Source organism: Cavia porcellus, unplaced genomic scaffold, assembly GCF_034190915.1.
Source record: "Cavia porcellus strain 051 isolate PalLab524CR breed Dunkin Hartley unplaced genomic scaffold, mCavPor4.1 scaffold_1, whole genome shotgun sequence".
NCBI lineage: Eukaryota > Metazoa > Chordata > Mammalia > Rodentia > Caviidae > Cavia > Cavia porcellus.
The window spans coordinates 116,039,729-116,057,106 of record NW_026947484.1 but is presented as its reverse complement, the minus strand read 5'-3'; the positions used below and the strand labels follow the sequence as shown (position 1 = coordinate 116,057,106).

The window sequence follows — 17,378 nt, the reverse complement described above, 5'->3', positions numbered from 1 at the left end:
AAGAATACAGATACATTTTGGTTTGTAGACTACTGGCCATAGATTTAAAAAAATTTTTTTTTCTTTTTTGGTACCAGGGATCAAACTCAAGACCTTGCACTTACCAGGCAAGTACTTGAGCCACTGAACTAAATCTCCAGCCCTAAATGTCTTTTTCTTTAAATATTCTGATTTTCCAGTGCAGTTTGTGGAAGATGTCCATAGCAATGGTATAAAGATATGCCATAGTCATATTCTGGAAACACTGGACTTACTGTAGGAATTCACAGAACCTCACTAGGTTATCAGGCACTGTGATTCTCCAGAAGAACCTTCCTCTTCTCCTCAAATGGTGAAGTACCTAAATAGTTAAATTACACACACACACACACACACACACACACACAATTTTCTTTAAGGCAAGAGTCTGTTAAAGAAGAAATTAGGAAGCAGCTAAGAGTCTGCTCCATTAACTGTTTTAGGATAACCCAGAAATCTGAAAATATACAACATACAACTTCTCCATTCCTTGAAACCTTTCCATGACTAATAATATCTTACAGGGTCTTCTGGTCATTTGGTGAGCACTTTTTTCTTCTCTTTTTTGAGTCAGGGTTCTGCTATGCAGTTCAGGCTGGGCTTAAATTCACTATGCAGCTGAGGCTGGCCTTGAACTCAGAGCAAACCTCCTTCCTCAGACTTCCAGGTGCTGGGATTATAGATGTGCACCACCATACCCAACCTGGGCTTTTCTAAAAGATAAATGCATTAACTTAAAAAGCCACATTTGATAAAGTCTTTTTACAGACAATGGGTGGTAAACATGTTTCTGAATATGAATTTTTATATTTTTCACATCAAGATTATATGAACTATGTGTAAAATATTATTTCGAAATCAGAATTAAAAAAACGAGCCAAGATTATATAGAGTACCTGATTTTGTTTAATCTGAACAGAAAATAAGTATACAAGTTTGCCAGAGAGAAGTGATAACAGTTGAATGTTATGTATTATGGAATCAGTACAATGAGTTTACTTCGGTAGCCAGTGATCCTTAGTTAACTCTGCAAAAAACAAAACCAGTTATGCAAAACAAGAATATAAAATGCCCCTTTGTAAGCCTTGGCTTAATAAAACTGATTTCATATCTGACCTATTGATTGAATTCAGATTCGGTTCTCCGTGTGCAAATAAACATGCAGTCATTAATGGTGGTTTGGTAAGCTGAAATTGATTTTTTTTATGGACACTTTAACATGATAACCCAAATATAAAAAAGTTATCAAGATTCACAAAGATAAACCAGTGCCTAGGCAACATAATTCACCCATGTGCCTAATAATTTTTAACATTTTAAAAAACATAATCACAACCAAAGACAGAGATGGCACTGCACACTCAGCATAATGCTTCATGTAGTGCACTCCTATGGCTTGTCTGGAGTTTAAAACATAACCAACGCATTTCTAATGAATGAGTTTCTCACACACACAAATCTGTCCAATTCCTTTACAAAATCTAAAACTCTCGTAAGAACTCGAGCTTGACTGTGTTAATATCCCAAACACAGGGAAGATCAGGTGTGACATGAAGTAATCATCCTTCTAAGCAAGACTGCACATATACTTTCATTACACCACCACAAAAAACCCTCAAAACAATTCAGTCTGGTTGACTGAGAAGACCATATCTATTATTCAACCAAGAAAACCCATATGACCTTCTTGGAGTCAAATGCACCCCAAGGCATATATAAGGAATGAATATAACTGCAGCAGCTAAAGAAATATGCCACTGCATAATACATGTTATTAAGCAAAGATGTTATACAGTCTAATAATACATTATGATTTGTTTCCCACTAACATGGGACACAAGAAAATGAAACTCAAGGCTGTTTTGTTAGAACAAGACAAGTGATGACCCCAGTTTTAAATAGGGTTCTTCATTGAAGGAAAAGATAGAGCCATAGAAGTCAAATTAGCTGACTTCAAATGGTTTACATCCCAGGATGAATCAGATTACACTGATTTAAGCCCAATTTAATTTAGGCAGGTTTTTAAACCACAAGAATAAGGACATTCTTAGTACATATTAATAATTAAACCAACATATACACAATTAGCAATATCCTATATAATATTAAATGTTTTAACATGTTCTCAATTATTCTTTATTTAGTTAATTTTTGTTTTTTAAAGAAAGTTCAATTTTATTTTACAACGTACTTTGTATTTCTAAGTGTATTCTGCTATTATTTTATTTCATTGAAGCAGGTACAGATCTCTGGATTTCTCTAAGAGCCAAACTCAACTGTATCTTCTGTGATCTGTTTAAATTCATAATTGCCTCTGCCATCCATATGCAGGTAATACTATGGGGAAAGAGGGGGAAAAATCATTTAAGAGTTATTTTAGTATTTCCCTTTACAAGAATGAAATACAGGCTTTCTTGTTCTTTTGGGGAAACCAAATCCATATGCATCCCACAAATCAGAATGCTTCCGTTAATCCTAGGACCAACAATCTGAGGTATAAGTGGGTAGACCTGTGCTAACTCCTGGACTGCTCAAAAGTCCAGATTCCATTCTTTTTAAACTGATTTCCTAGATCAGCTCAGACACTCTAATTTAAGTTTTTTTTTTAATTAACAAGAAGAAAAAGTATGCTAATAAAACGAGCTATGTATATTATATAGTAACCTACACTGAAGACAAGACAACAATCACAAAGCCTTATTTTTATTTAGAGAGTTTATTCACAGAAACACTGGCTTTTCCATTTTCCGTAGTACCCTTTCCTAGCTATTCTGGTCATTAAGCCTCTAGCTCTTGGTCCCCCTCACATCATTAGCTTGGTAGGGTTTTTTGCTGTGTTTAGACCTTTAAAAGAGTGAAGGAGAAACCTAAGACTTTCCAATGCTCTATAACTGTAATGTTTATAAATGCCCAAGAACATACAAGGACTTGGACATTTTAAATTTCTCTGATTTCCAGTTATTCAATTTCTCATTCAATTCATAAAAATTAACAAATTATAACATGCCATAAAATAATAAAAGATAACTTTAAAAGTCACGTGGCTTTATGAAGTATTTCATATAGACTTCCTCTGATCCTCATGATAATCCAAGAGATAGAAAATCAAAGATCAATGACTATTACAAAAGAAGCCTACCCTTGTATGCTATCATCTAAAGCATACGATACTTGAGAATAAAGACAGTAACTGCATCCCTCATGACATTCATCTCCAGTACCTGTCCCTCCCCCAAAAGATAACCAGGTAGGTATTCTACAGGACTAGACACCTTCACTACTAATTTCTTCCAAATGTTTTTTACCTAAAATTTCTGTATTATTTAGGAAGGAAGTTAAGAATAGAGGGAAGCCACAAAGGAAGTCAAGAATGGAAGGAAAGAAGGAAGGAATGGAAGAGAAGGGAAAGGAAAGGAGAGAAGGGGAAGGGAGGGAGGGTAGGAGGATGGTAGGGAAGGAGAAAGGGAGGGATGGAAGGAAGGGAAAAAATAAAGTGAATTGAATCAAGTTTACTTTCAGATTTTGAGCATTTTACATGAGGGGAAAATAACTGCCATACGGAGAATGGCACTGTTGGAGCCTCAGAAAAAATAAAACTTCCACACTGATGTTAACCTTGTTATATACTGTCTTTGTACTTCCAATGGCTACCTAATAAACCCTACCTTATTAAAGTGCAATGACAATCACAATTACTCAATTCTCCCCTTGTTGTCCTGACCTCTAATAAACCACTCCTAAATTTTCACATTCTTCTCAGGACTTTATTCCATTTTGTCAGTTTGATAAAAAAAAAAAAAAAAAAAAAAAAAGGTTACTGAAGGTATATTTGTGACAATACTAGGCAAGTCTTATTAGTCATACACTGGTCATTTATAAAATTACAGAACCACTAACAGGTTCTCTAACATCTCTAATAGGTAACTACAGACTGTTTATATAAATTGTAGCAATCAAATCTGATAACTACAATAACTAAGTTGTAATATATTTTATAAAATTGAAGTTTTTTCTTTCAGGCATATGTTTATAAGAGACTAGTATGAAATCTAAATCATCTGCATTTGAATTCATACCCTTAATAAAACAAACTTTTATCAACCATACACACAAGAAATACAAACCTCATGATGTTTCCAAAGAGATTTTCTATGTGACACAGTGAAGAGGGTGATGCCGACCTAATGCAAAGCGAACAGTTTAGGTTGCTATCAATGAGTCAAAATTAAACTTGCATAAATATCTTAAACTGCTAAAATAGCTGTCTTCAGGGCCTATGATTAAAGATCAATGTCACAAAAAAAAATAATTACAACTGGTGACAAATGTTTATGATAATAGAAAGTATGGTTCATTGACCACATAATAAAAACTAACAGGTACTGGTATTGCGTGTATTATTTTGGAGAGGACAGAAAATATTTCCCATTTATGATAACAAATACATGAAAATATAATCTGTGTACAATAAAAATAACAAAGGTCAAAAATCATGAAAAATTAAGTCATTCTAGCCCTTCTATAGTCAACTTGCTTCTCAAATACAGGGTCATAATATCCTATTAGAAAGACTTGCTTTCAAATGTGTTCTGGCATTTAGATTTTGGAAAATATTATTTAACATCTAAAGATTCAGTAGCAAAATTCTGAAATTAAACCATGAATGTTTCTGCAGCACCATATATGGACACCAACATTAAGTGAGACAAATACAGTTTTAGTATCTTTCGTTAGGTCAGGTTTTGCTACCCAGTAAGACTGTTACACAATTATGAAAAATCTTTTGGTTTTAGGGGCTTTCTAGATTTCAGACTACACATAATGATTTTTAGTTCTGCATTTTAAAATTTCAGGAAAATAAATACAGTGTAGTTGCTGTTAAACAGACTGATGCACAGGATAGCCCTGCTACTGCTTGCCTAAGAATTACCCATCCAGTCTGTCAATAGTGCTGACTGCAAGAAACCCTGCTCCAAGCTTACTGTTGATTAAGTCAGTCAAATGCATGCTTAGGGTTTTACAGAAAATTTCTACCATGATTTCTGAATTTTATTTTCATTCTGATTATTTTTAAAAATTAGCCTAAATGGGCTGGGGATTTGCTCAGCATCTTAAGCACAAATGTGAGGTTGTGAGTTCAATCCCTGGTTACCGCCCCCCCCCCAATAGCTTAAGTATACTCTGGAATATTTCTACCATGAGATTTTAGTGCCCAAATTCGTGCTTGTACTTTTGCTGGCACAACTGATATCACCTAAAACTTGTAATGTGTAGTACATTTGGTTCCCTTGTGAAAAATTGATTAGGAACTCTGTAATAAGATACTATCAGCATTAATAAAACATACATTTCAACTGCACAACAATTATCTGATTTTTGAAAGCTCAGTTCAGATACTACTTTTCAGCTCATGCCTCTATAATAAATGAATTAGATCTAATTAACATAGGTATTCTTTATATTAGAATTAAGTCAAAAATAACTAAATCAAAATTCAAAAGTAAACTCTAAGAGCTGAACTTCAGATTCTATCTTTTCATATTTAAATCCTATGCTAGTGGCTTAGTTTAAGTAAAAGGGCATCACATAGTTCTCTTTAATGCTACAAATTCTAAATTGTGGGAGGGTGTGGGTGTAGGTATATATGTTACAGGGAATACAACCCAAGGCTTTCAGACAGCTACAATCCCCAGCCCTTTTCATTTATTTATTTTTATTTTGAGATAGGGTCTCAATTGCTAAATTGCCTAGGCTGGACTCAAATTTGTGATCTTCCTGCTTCAGCCTCACAGAGTGCTGATTACATGCCTGTGCCATCATGCCTGCATTATAAAGGTTTTTTTTTTTTTTTTTTTTTTTTTTTTTGTAATACTAAGGATTATACTTAGGACCTTGTACATGTTAGGTAAGTGATCTACCACTCTGCTAGATTCCCAGCCCCTAAATTGTGTTTTAAGTTTTGTTTGTATTTATTTTTTATTTAAAAAACTTTTTTTGGTACTGAGGATTGAACTCATGACCTTGTGTTTACCAGGCAAGTGAGCTGCTGAGCTAAAGCCCCAGCCCAGTTTTGTTGGTATTTACAGAAACTCTAAATGTAAGGATTCACACCTTATTTCCTGTTTGTTTATATTTAAATGCTTCTGGAATGCTATAAATTAGTACATAAATGAAATCTGTGTTTACAGACTTTATAGAATTTCCTGGCCAGCTTAAACACCCACCATATGACTGAAAATAAGTGAATGTTTACTAATGTATTACGGTACAAGACACATGGTCATTAATCCCCATTAGAATTCTCTCCCTCACTTTGAACCCTATCCCGTTGCTCTTGTCACTCTCTAAAGTTCTGGAAGTCCTCTTTCATGTCTTTAGTTGTGTAATGCCTCAGTACTCTGAATGGACTTCAAAATGTCTGTCCTGTATATCATTTCATTTTTGAAAAAAGAACTTGTACAGTGCCAGATCCAGAAGATAAGATACAGTGTAATGTTTTTATTTGACAAAAATTGCTATAAACATTGTGAATTGATTTAGGACACTGATGCAGCTATGAAAGGACACTCATGAAAGATAACTTTCCAAACTGCTTCAGAGAGCAGCAAGATTGATGGGCTAATTCTGTTTGAAGTGATGGGGATAGTGGCAGCATGTCCTCTACTTTAATAAATTTTATTTTTAAACATTCATCATATTTTCTGATCACATTTCAAAATTACTAGAGAAAAGCTTCTAATTTTTCTTCTTTTTTTTGGTACTGGGAATGGAACTCACAACCTTATGCTTGCCATGCAGGGGCTGTGCTGCTAAGGCATATCCCTGGCAAAGCTTCTAAATCGATCAAATGATTTTATATATAAAGGAAGTCTACAAATGTCTCCAATACCTACACAATGGAAAACCAAAATGGACAAACGTATAAAACATTATACACATTTCAAAATGGATTCAGGAATAGAAAATAAACCATTAGTTACAAATCTTCCTACAAAAAAGAATGGACCAAATATATTCTTTCATCCTTGTATCAGTGCTTTTCAGACTTTCATGTGCATTTATATTGCCTAGGAATTTGTTCACATACAAATTCTAATCTAGCAGGGCCAAGAGACTGAGCATCTCTAACAAGCCTCTGGAGTCATGCTGATAGGCTGGTCTGTAACCACATCCCGAATTAGGAATTCATTCGATACATACACATATATGAACCACGACCTTTTATATTTTCTATAAACTTTCTCCAAAAGGCATAAAATATTAAACCACTTCTGTACTTTACTGACTTACGAACTTTACAGTTCATAACGGTATATGTTAGTCTTGCTCTCGAAAAAAAAATTATTTTTTTGGTAACAGGGCTCAAGCTCACAACTTTGCATTTGCCAAGCAGCCACTTATGCCACTGAGCTAAATACCCAGCCTTTGTTCTCAAAATTTAACAGGAGTATATATAGATTATAGTAACAACCTCTTTAAAAAAGAAAACAACTGAGACTAGTGAACATGTAAAAGGACGATACTTAATGGAGACAACAGCATACTTCTCTACTAAAAGAAGTAGGATAAAATATTGTCTAGGCCAAAGAATATAATGGATAAATTAAAAATGCCAAATGATAACACTGCTGTTTTTCTGATTAAAAAGACAAATAATGGTTAGATAATAGAAGAAAAAAATCAGTTTAGTAATTCTAACTAATGAATTAAATGGAAAATAAATTTAAACACTTGTTTACATCTATGAAATAGCTAAAGAGGATTACATTCAGAATGTATTTATAATCCATTTTCTTTTATTCCTATTAATTGCCAGTTAAAAAATCTTTATTAAAACAAGAAGTTATCTTCTGACTAATTTTGTAACTTAATAACTTGGAACCTTCTCTTCAGATAGATACTTTTTTGAACACACAGTAAATGGTATGAGAGAGACATACCTGCTAACTGGGAACCCGTCACCTTACCTTCCGACAATGGCTGTAAATATAATCCTCTACATCCACACTGACTGCACTTGTGCATTCGTCCAAAATGGCAAACTGGGGTTTATGATAAAATAATCTTGCCATCTGAAGCATAAAAAGAAAGACTTCATGTAAATACAAACAGACTTAAAGTAAGATAAATTGACTATATTCAAATATATATTTTGCAGTCTTGTAAAGCTAAAATACAAAAATTATAATGAAAAAACTTATACCCCAGAAGTAGAAATAAAACAGACAAACCTGTTTTTATTGTCATCCAAAATGAAGGGGAAAGCACATGGAAAATATTTATGGCTCAGATTAAAACAAAAGTGATGTGAGATGAAAATGAGTTTTACAATAGCACTAAACTTCACTACACAACAAGATTAGAGGGCATACATTTTAATCAAATTTTAGAATTCAGATGATGGCCGACAGTGGGAAAAAAGGTCTTTATTTCTGAACATTTTGTTGCCACTTATTATTTGCATTTATAATTTTTTAGTGCAATTATATCTCTTCTTAATACCGGGCTTGTTAATTTTGCAAAGCCTTTGTCAATTTTTCTTTTCTTGGGTATAAGGAATAGAACTCACCACCTCACACTTGCCAGGGCAGGTGCTTACACCGCTAAGCTAAACCCTCAGCCCAGCCTTTTCAGTTTTATAAATAAAAACATCAGGATTTTTAGAGCTTACTTTTCTTTGATAATCAGCAATGTTGAATATTTTCACATATTTAATTTTCATGTGTAGTTTATTTTCTGGAAACCATATACACTGATTCTCCATATTACAATTTGTCATCTTCCCCCAAGAATCTCCAAGTTGCAAAACCAACAGCCATGTTCCCATCCTAATCTAAGTTTTCTTCTTCACAACATTCTACTCAGAAAACCACTCCTTCCTTCTTCAGAAGGTAACAGTAAAACTGCTGAGAGACTTTGTACTTCAAAGTCTGCTTTTTCTGTTTCTTTTCCAGTACTTTCTCTTCTGTTTGACCATTAAACGTGGGAGTTCCTCAGAGTTACTTGCTAGCTCCCCTTTACTTTTTCCTGTACTTTATGACTGTTTAATGGCCTCATCCAATCTTATGACTTCAAATACTTACAGTCTAAAAGTTTCTAATACATATCTTTTATTCATACTTTTCTTATTTTCCAGATTGAATATATATATATATATATATATATATATATATATATATAATATATATAAATAATATAAGACAAAAATTTCCATTTTGACTTTTCTACTCAGTTATCTCACAGGACTCTCAGGCTTTAAAAGTTTAAAACTCAAGATGTTTTTTAGATTTTCTCTCTAAAATCCATTCCTCCCCTAATCAGCAACATTTCAGAAAATGGCACTATCAAAGTGTTATTCACTCAAGCTACAGAAGTCCTCTTTGATCCTTCCCTTTTCCTCCTCTTAATGCTTTTGCCTACTTTAGTCCACTCAATCAAACAAAGGTTTAAAATCCATCTACTTTTCCTCATGTCCACAACCATGCCCTTAGCCCAGAGCACATTCATCTCCTGCCTAGATCACTACAAATTTTAGTTTCCTACATAGTCTTTGCTCCTCTTCAATTTACCATGGAAGCAGAGAGAATCTGACAAAAATGTAAATCAGAGAACTTCATTCTGGCTTAAAATTCTTTAAGAACTACTATACCTATCATTCTTCTCTTATGTCCCAAATATCTGATTTTGCTCCTTACATATATCCAATTTCTGCTTAATGTCACCTTCTCAGATAAGCTTACCCTAATTCATGCATTCCAATCTGCACGAATCCCTTCTGTAACTGTGCTCCTAAATATATGGTGAACTGTATGTTGATATTCACAAGGTTGTAAGGCTCACCAAAATATAGACCATAATTTCATCACTAGTGTATACTCAACACTTACATATTGATAAGATTCAAATATTTGATAAATGAATGATTAAGCTGCTTTCTTGGGGTTCAAATGTGTTTTCTGAAGTTAGCGTGGAGAAGCACCAAGTATATGCTATCAAATTCAACTCTGCAGAAAACAAAAAATATAGGCCACAGGAGATCTTGGTTAAAGAATTTGCTTTTTGTATCAAGCCAACTAAAAATGCCTTTTTGATTGAGAAGGACTAGAAAAATTAAATTCAGATGGAGGCTAAAAGAGGATACAAAACTGAAGAGATATGACAAAATAAGAGAAAGAATCCATGAAAACCGATAGAGGAGCCCTTCTCAAGAAAGACAACATGTCCTCCATGGCCAGTGGAAGTAGTGTGGGAAGGACGACCAATGCAAAGTCAATTAGAGGAACTCTTAGGCCCCTTTTCTGTGCTCATATTGTACTTACGGCACAGTTTGAAGGGATTACCATGTATCCCAGGGCCAATGTGCTGCAATTTCCTGCAATCTTTACAAAATGGATTGACAGTATATAACCTGATTTGAAAGTTTTCCTTTCACAGATATGGTGGCATTCTGAACTAATTTTTTGGAATTCCAATTTACATGTAAGCTAAGTATTTCTAAGCACTTTTATTACCATTATGAATGCATTATTACCACTAATTTATAGTGTAACATAAAAGATAAACCTCTGTGCTTTGATTAATCAAAATGCTGGACTCTTAACAGTAACTTTAAGCAGTTTCATTTTAGAGAAGTCTTTAGAATTTACTTACCGCCACTCTTTGCTTTTCTCCTCCACTGAGCACGTCCATCCAGTCCTGAACACTGTCCCAGCCTCCTTCGCGCTCAAGGATATGACCCAGCTGCACGTTATCCAAGTACTCTTTCAGTACCTTTCAGGAAATGAAGATAAAATCAAACATACTGTAAACCAGTATTCCCTATCTTGCTTTATTTTCTACACTAAAATTTCTTTATTTCCATTGTCAATGCCATTTAAAAAAGTACTCTTCAAAAAAGAATGTGGCATAACAGTAGCCCTGAACTTTCCAGTTCCAGTCTGTATTAATCTTGGCAAAATATGCCTAGTACTTTAAAGAGAATAATGCTATTGTGCACAACCAAAAGATGAGAACAATAAGAAAACAAAACAATACTATAAACAGAGTTAAACATTCAATGAGTCATATTTAAGCCAAATGGCTATAATCTTACCTCAATTTAGAAAGTTATAATTAATGGGTTGAGAAGGCTTTTCAGGTTAGGTAGGACACACTACTCGACATTTAACATACTTAACTGATTCAGATAAAGAATTTGAAATGGAGCGTTTTTAGTAGGTCTAGGATATAAATATAACTTACTAGGTCAGATATTCCCTTCTTTTTCTGATCTTCCTTTCCATCTGGATATATTACTTGGTCTCGAAGGGTTCCAAGGGTCATATATGGTCTCTGATAGTAAAACAGAAAAAGTCATTAGAAGTTAAAAAAAAAAAAAAAAAAGATCTTTGATCAGAGATTACAAAACACTAAAATAAAGTCTTACCTGAGGAACATAAAATAACTTTCCTCTCTCAGGTTTAGTTAGACGTCCCCCAAAAAGAGGCCATAACTAAAAAAAGAGAGGGGAAAATTGTGAAATTCACAATGTATTAGACAGCAGTACAAAAGATGACTGCAACATTTTGAAACCAAGTTATACATACTTCACCAAGAACACGGAAAAGCGAACTCTTCCCACAGCCATTTGGACCACAAATTAGAACATTGGCTCCAGATCGAACCTGAAAGAAAATTAGTCTATGAATTCATTAAAATCAAGAGAATATGCATGCAATGAACATTTCTTAAAACTAAAGAGCCCCTTGATAATTATAAGTTTTCTATTTTATCTGTAAATATGACATTAGATAGAGCAGTGAAAGAAACTGTGAAAGACATTTATGTTTATTTTCAATTTTTAATTAATTTTTCATTTAAAATCAGTGTTGATAGATACAATTCAACTTAATCTGATGCAAAACAGTTAAAAACTTTAAAAAGTTTTAAAGAATTCTTAAAAATAATAAATATGTATGGAGCCACAGTCTTCTGTTAAAAGCATGAAAATATATGGACTGTTCTACAACTTGCCTTCGTTACTTAACAATGAATCACACATTCCTCTAGACCAATATATTTAGATTATGAATGAACTGTACCTTATCAGTGAATGTTAATTATACAAAATAATGGGTTTACTGTGGCATTTTCATACCTGCACAATATAGTCTGATGAAATATATCCCCTGTAACACTTCCTTCCCCTCCTCTCCATGAGATCCTTCCTATTCTCCAATGAAGTATCTACCATAATTTTTTAGCTGTCTCTCTTTGGTTAAAAATTTAAGTCATCAGTATTTTGTTTTGCTCTTTCATATAACACTTCAGTAAACCTATATCAACAAGAAAACTTATAGTGAAAATAGTGAAATATGATTTTTACGGTGTCTTAAAAATTAGAAAAGCTGGGCCAAAGTATATGTGCATTACAAATATATACAGGTGACACTAAATTGTCCTGAAAACACATAAAGTTAATGAGAAAAATGTAAGGAGTGGTTTCCGTCTAGGCTTATGGCCTTTTAAGTGCCAAATTATGTCAGGGGAAAAAAATCAGAAAATCTAGGTTACAATACTAGTTTACAGCATGAAGCACCAATACAGTATAGTAGGGAAGAAGATTTCAAAAAACAATGTGTTACCCTAGCTCTGCTACTTGTTTCTGACAAAATTTTTAGCTGCACAGATGAACTTCAGACTTCCATTATTTCATTCAATGAATACAGTTGCAGGCAACAGGGGTGCATTTATGAATAAAAGAGGCTAAAAACAAAACCAAAAAACCCTTGCCTTTAGCTATTTACATTCTAGTGGCAAGAGGAATAAACTAAAGAATATGCATAATAAATACATAAATTAGATTATGTTAGAAAATGAGAATTATGAAAAAAAAAAAAACAGCAGGTCAGGGAAGTTAAAATTTTTAAGGTGGTCAGAGTAGACCTCACTGAAGATGACAACTGGCCAACATTTTGAAAGAAATGAAGTAGGAATTTATCTGGAGGTAAAGTGTTCCAGTTCCATCTTTCCCCACAAAAATCTGGTGGACGGACAGTGATGCAAGAAAGTACCCTGTCCTTTTCAAAAATGAGAAAGAAAAATACCAGCAGGAACTAGACGCTGAGAGTTAAAAAGATAACATAGCAACAAGTAAAACCTAAAGGGCATTGAAAGCCACTGAAATGACTTTCATTTTTACTGTGATGAAGCAGAAAGTCATCAGCATTACTTACAATAGCCAAAAAAACAGGTAGAACCAACCCAGGCAGATGAGTGAATAAACCAAATGTGTTACGTATGTATTGCTCTGGTTGATTCTGGGAGTCCCCCAGAGGTCCATGTGTGAGAAGCTTGGGTTTCTTGGGTGGCACTATTAGGAGGTGGTGAAACTTCAAAGAGTAAGGCCTAATGCAAGGTTTTCAGGTCACTACAGGCATGCCTGAGGTTCTCGATAGTGGGACCTTGGCTCTGTTTCCCAATATTAGATTACGGTGCTGCTCACACCATGCACAAGACTAGAATCAACAAAACTATAAGCTAAGATAAATCTTTTCTCTCTGTAAGCTGATTTGTAATCTTTTCTCTTTGTAAGCTGATTATGTCAGGTACTTGTATAATAACAAAAAGCTGACTAGCACACATACAATAGAATAATATCCAATCTTAAAAAAAAATGAAATTTCTAGCAAATGACCCAACATGAATAAATCCTGAAAATATCATGCCAAGTGAAATAAGTCACATAGAAAAGGACAAATATTGTATGATTTCATTGTATGAGGTACCTAGAATAATCAAATTCAGAGACAGAAAAAAAGAGTATGTTACTAGAGGCTGAGAGAGAGGGATAGGAGTGCCACTGTTTAATGAGTAGTTTTTGCTTGAGGATGTTGAAAATGTCCCTGAAATTGATAGGATGATTACTTGCATAATGATGTAAATATACGAATGCCACTGAATCATACATTTTAAAATAATTTTATGCTACATTTTGCCCCAATTTTTTAAAATTAGAAAAAAATGCGCCTAAATAGCATATCAAATTGCATACATAGAAAGAGCTATTTTAAATGACTTTTCCAGATGAATGATCTTTCTTCTGATGAACAATCATCTGTTAAGTGCTTCTTTCTAAACAAGCAAACACTTCTTTTATATCCTGAGAAACTGGATTAACTGAACATACCTGAGAATGAAAGGTTATATGAAAATAATTACATTCTACCGTAATAGTGATAACCCTTGAAGCTTCTGAGGTCCAAAAAACTTACTAAATGACTCCCTACTGTGCTTTACTTAAATAGTAATGTGTATGTATTTGTTAGCCACATATTTGCCTCCAATTATTCACTGTGATTTTTATTAGCATCAATAATCCTGCCTCTAACAAGATCACTTCATGTTAATTGTTGGAAGAAGTTAAGAAAATATGCAATAATGTGTAATATGCAATAATGTGTATAAATAAATGTACTGAAATCCTTTATTTTTTTTGATGCTGAGGGCCAAATACAGGGCCTCCTGACTTGTCTAGTAAAGACAAGCTTTCTTTTTTTTTGTCTTTTTCCTTTTTATCGGTACCGGGGATCAAACTCATGACTGCCTGCTTGCAAGGCAGGTGCTTATGCCGCTGAGCTAAATCCTCAGCCCCCAAGATAAGCTTTCTTTACTTTTCTTTCTTTCTTTTTTTTTGGTACCAGGGATCAAACTTGCAACCTCTCACTTGTCAGGCAGATGTTTATGCCACTGAGCTAACTTCCCAGCCCTAGAGAAGTATTCTATCATTAAGCTAAATTCCAAGTCCCAGCTAAAATCCTTAGATACTCTCCTAACCTTAAATGTTTTAAATTTCAGCATTAACTTTACTTCAAGGCTTTTGGAAGCATTGGACAAAATGTTCCAATTATGACATCAGTCATAGCAGTACAACAATAATATTCCCATATTAAAGATTTATAAACATATTTTTAGAGATTTTAATTAGGATTAAAATTCAAGGATAACTTTTACTGAACATTTGGACCCTAATGACACATTGGCACTTTTAAAATGTTTTACTGCTCAATGAATCCTTTGAGTAACCAATTTTTTTTTTTTTTTTTTTTTTTTTGAGATGGGGTCTTGCTATACAGTTCAGGCTGGCCTTGAGCTCACTTTGTAGCCCAGGCTGGTCTCGAACTCACAATGATCCCCCCACCTCAGCCTACTGAGTGCTAGGATTATAGGCGTGAGCCACCACGCCCAGTTGAGTAACCAAATTTTTACCAATAAAAAATCTTCTCTCTAAAATGAGTTTGCCACAATAAATCATCAAAAAAACTCACATGAGGGCTGAGGATTTAGCTCAGTGGCATAAGCACCTGCCTGGCAAGCATAAAGTCATAAGTTTGATCCCTGGTACAAAAAAAGAAAAAAAATCTACATATAAATGTGATTTATGTAAAATGAAGATTATACAAAGGTATATTTTTCATAATGACCTCCTAGATTCTTTAAACATTACTATAAATACTCCTTAATGGAAAGATTAAAAAACTTGAATAAGTTACCAATCTCCATTTGATGACTCACAAGTTGTTATTTGTAAAGACCTCACAGAATATGTAGGTAGATAAATATGCCTGTTAAGAAAGTTTATAAAAGAAAATGAAATATCTTATCCCAAAGAAGTTGTTGTTGTTGACATTGTTATTTTACCATTCTTTGGAACCAAGCCAGGGCCTCACACATGCTAAGTCCTCTATTATTAAGAGACATCCCCAGCACTCCCAAAAAGATTAATTACATTATCTGGTTATAATGTAATCCAAAAGACAAGTCAATTGTAAAGTAGCAAACATTTATTTTTTGATGACCAAGTTTGTTTTATTTTGATTCTCTTTAGAAAAGAAAGAAATCATACTTTCAAATGAGGCAGATAGAAAACTGGAGTTACAAAGGACTGAAGGATGTTTGCCAAATAAAGAAAGGCAATGTTAAGAAAAATGGAAAGACAAAACAAAGGAGAGCTGAGTGTTACATAAAATACTGAGTAAGAAAAAGACTGAAAAGGACAAAAGTATTGTGTCAGAAAAAGACAGAAAAGAACCAAAAGGTCAGGAGTCAGAGACACAGTTCTCAATGGAAGAGAAAACAAAACAGGAATCGTAGGCTAGAAGCAGGTGCTAAGGGACATGGTTATGAAACAAAAAGCTTGAACAAGTAGGAGCATAATTGGGGACTCAACAAGACATTTAAGTAAGGCCTTTTCAACAGTAAAACAGTGAGGTTATTTGGACTAGTCAGGATATTTTACATCTACATATATAAACAGCTTTAAAAGAAAGTCCCCTGGACAAAAAAAACACACATGAATAGTCCCCAAACTGCCTTTCTCCACAGGAGGAAATTACAAGGCTGATTAAAACCAGTGACACCAGTGAAGAGGGAGCTGTGTGGGGGAACTGGTTACACCAACAACAACTGTGCAAAGCTTTTTATGCTTTCTTTTATGATTATTTTGGCAATTGTAATTACTATAACCTTGCCACACCAGTTTGTTGAATTTGGGCTACACTGGTTGGTTCTTGTTATTTTTCTTTCAGTTATGTTCTGATTTTTCTCCTCTTATGTTTTCTTTATTGGTATTGGATGAATATAATACTTAAAGTTTCAAGGCTTTCCTGTTTGACCTGTTCCCTTTCTTCCTTCCTACCCTTCAACTCTCACACTCCTTATTCTTAGTCCTCTACCCCTCACTAGTTTGTCTTCTTGGCTTCTCTCCTTCCCTCCCTCCACTTAATGCTATAAACATTACAGGAAATGGTATACATGCATTATAGAACATGAATTAGGACACACAAGGATAATGCTTGATAAAACTGGGTTCAGGGGAACCAAACAAAACAAACATTAACAGACAACAGAAATCTCAGTCTCATCCAATTTGGAAATACACTGCCACCAATCTGCAAATATCTGCAACTACACAAATACTATACTAAACCCCTTCTGTATTAGCTTTTACACCAGCTATGAAATAACTCCTACAGAGTCCAGATTCCTACTTTCTTTTTACCTACTAATATCTCTTATTCTTTTCTCTTCCTTTTGACATATTCCCGGCTTTTTACCCTCCCTCTCTATGTCCCCATATCTCAAACATCCCAAAACAATAGTCTGTAAGGGATATTGACAAAAGGATGAAATTATCAAAACAAATTTTTATGCTTGATTCCGTTAGCACCGTTATAACCCACAGAAATTCTCTCTGTAATATAGTGAGAGGGCCCAATAAAATTCAGCTGAAAAACCTACAGAGGTGAACAATATGGCCAGAAAAATAAAGCCATGAACATCAGCGGGAAACAGATTCTGATTAAAGAGATCTTCTGATCAAC

At 34.1% G+C, this 17,378-nt stretch overlaps 1 protein-coding gene across 3 annotated transcripts in view; it reads right to left on the bottom strand.

Moving 5' to 3' along the window:
* Positions 1-901: 901 nt before the first annotated feature.
* The window catches only part of Abcd3 (ATP binding cassette subfamily D member 3), a 75,103-nt gene continuing 58,626 nt past the window's right edge, over positions 902-17,378 (bottom strand). For all 3 annotated transcript variants that reach the window (XM_063254562.1, XM_063254560.1, XM_063254566.1), the window contains 7 exons: positions 11,604-11,681; positions 11,444-11,509; positions 11,260-11,349; positions 10,669-10,788; positions 7,986-8,090; positions 4,143-4,199; positions 902-2,355 (listed from right to left, as the gene is read on the bottom strand). In XM_063254562.1, the coding sequence (XP_063110632.1) occupies positions 2,278-2,355; positions 4,143-4,199; positions 7,986-8,090; positions 10,669-10,788; positions 11,260-11,349; positions 11,444-11,509; positions 11,604-11,681 (594 nt within the window). In that variant the 3' untranslated portion in view covers positions 902-2,277. The remainder of the gene's footprint in view (positions 2,356-4,142; positions 4,200-7,985; positions 8,091-10,668; positions 10,789-11,259; positions 11,350-11,443; positions 11,510-11,603; positions 11,682-17,378) is intronic.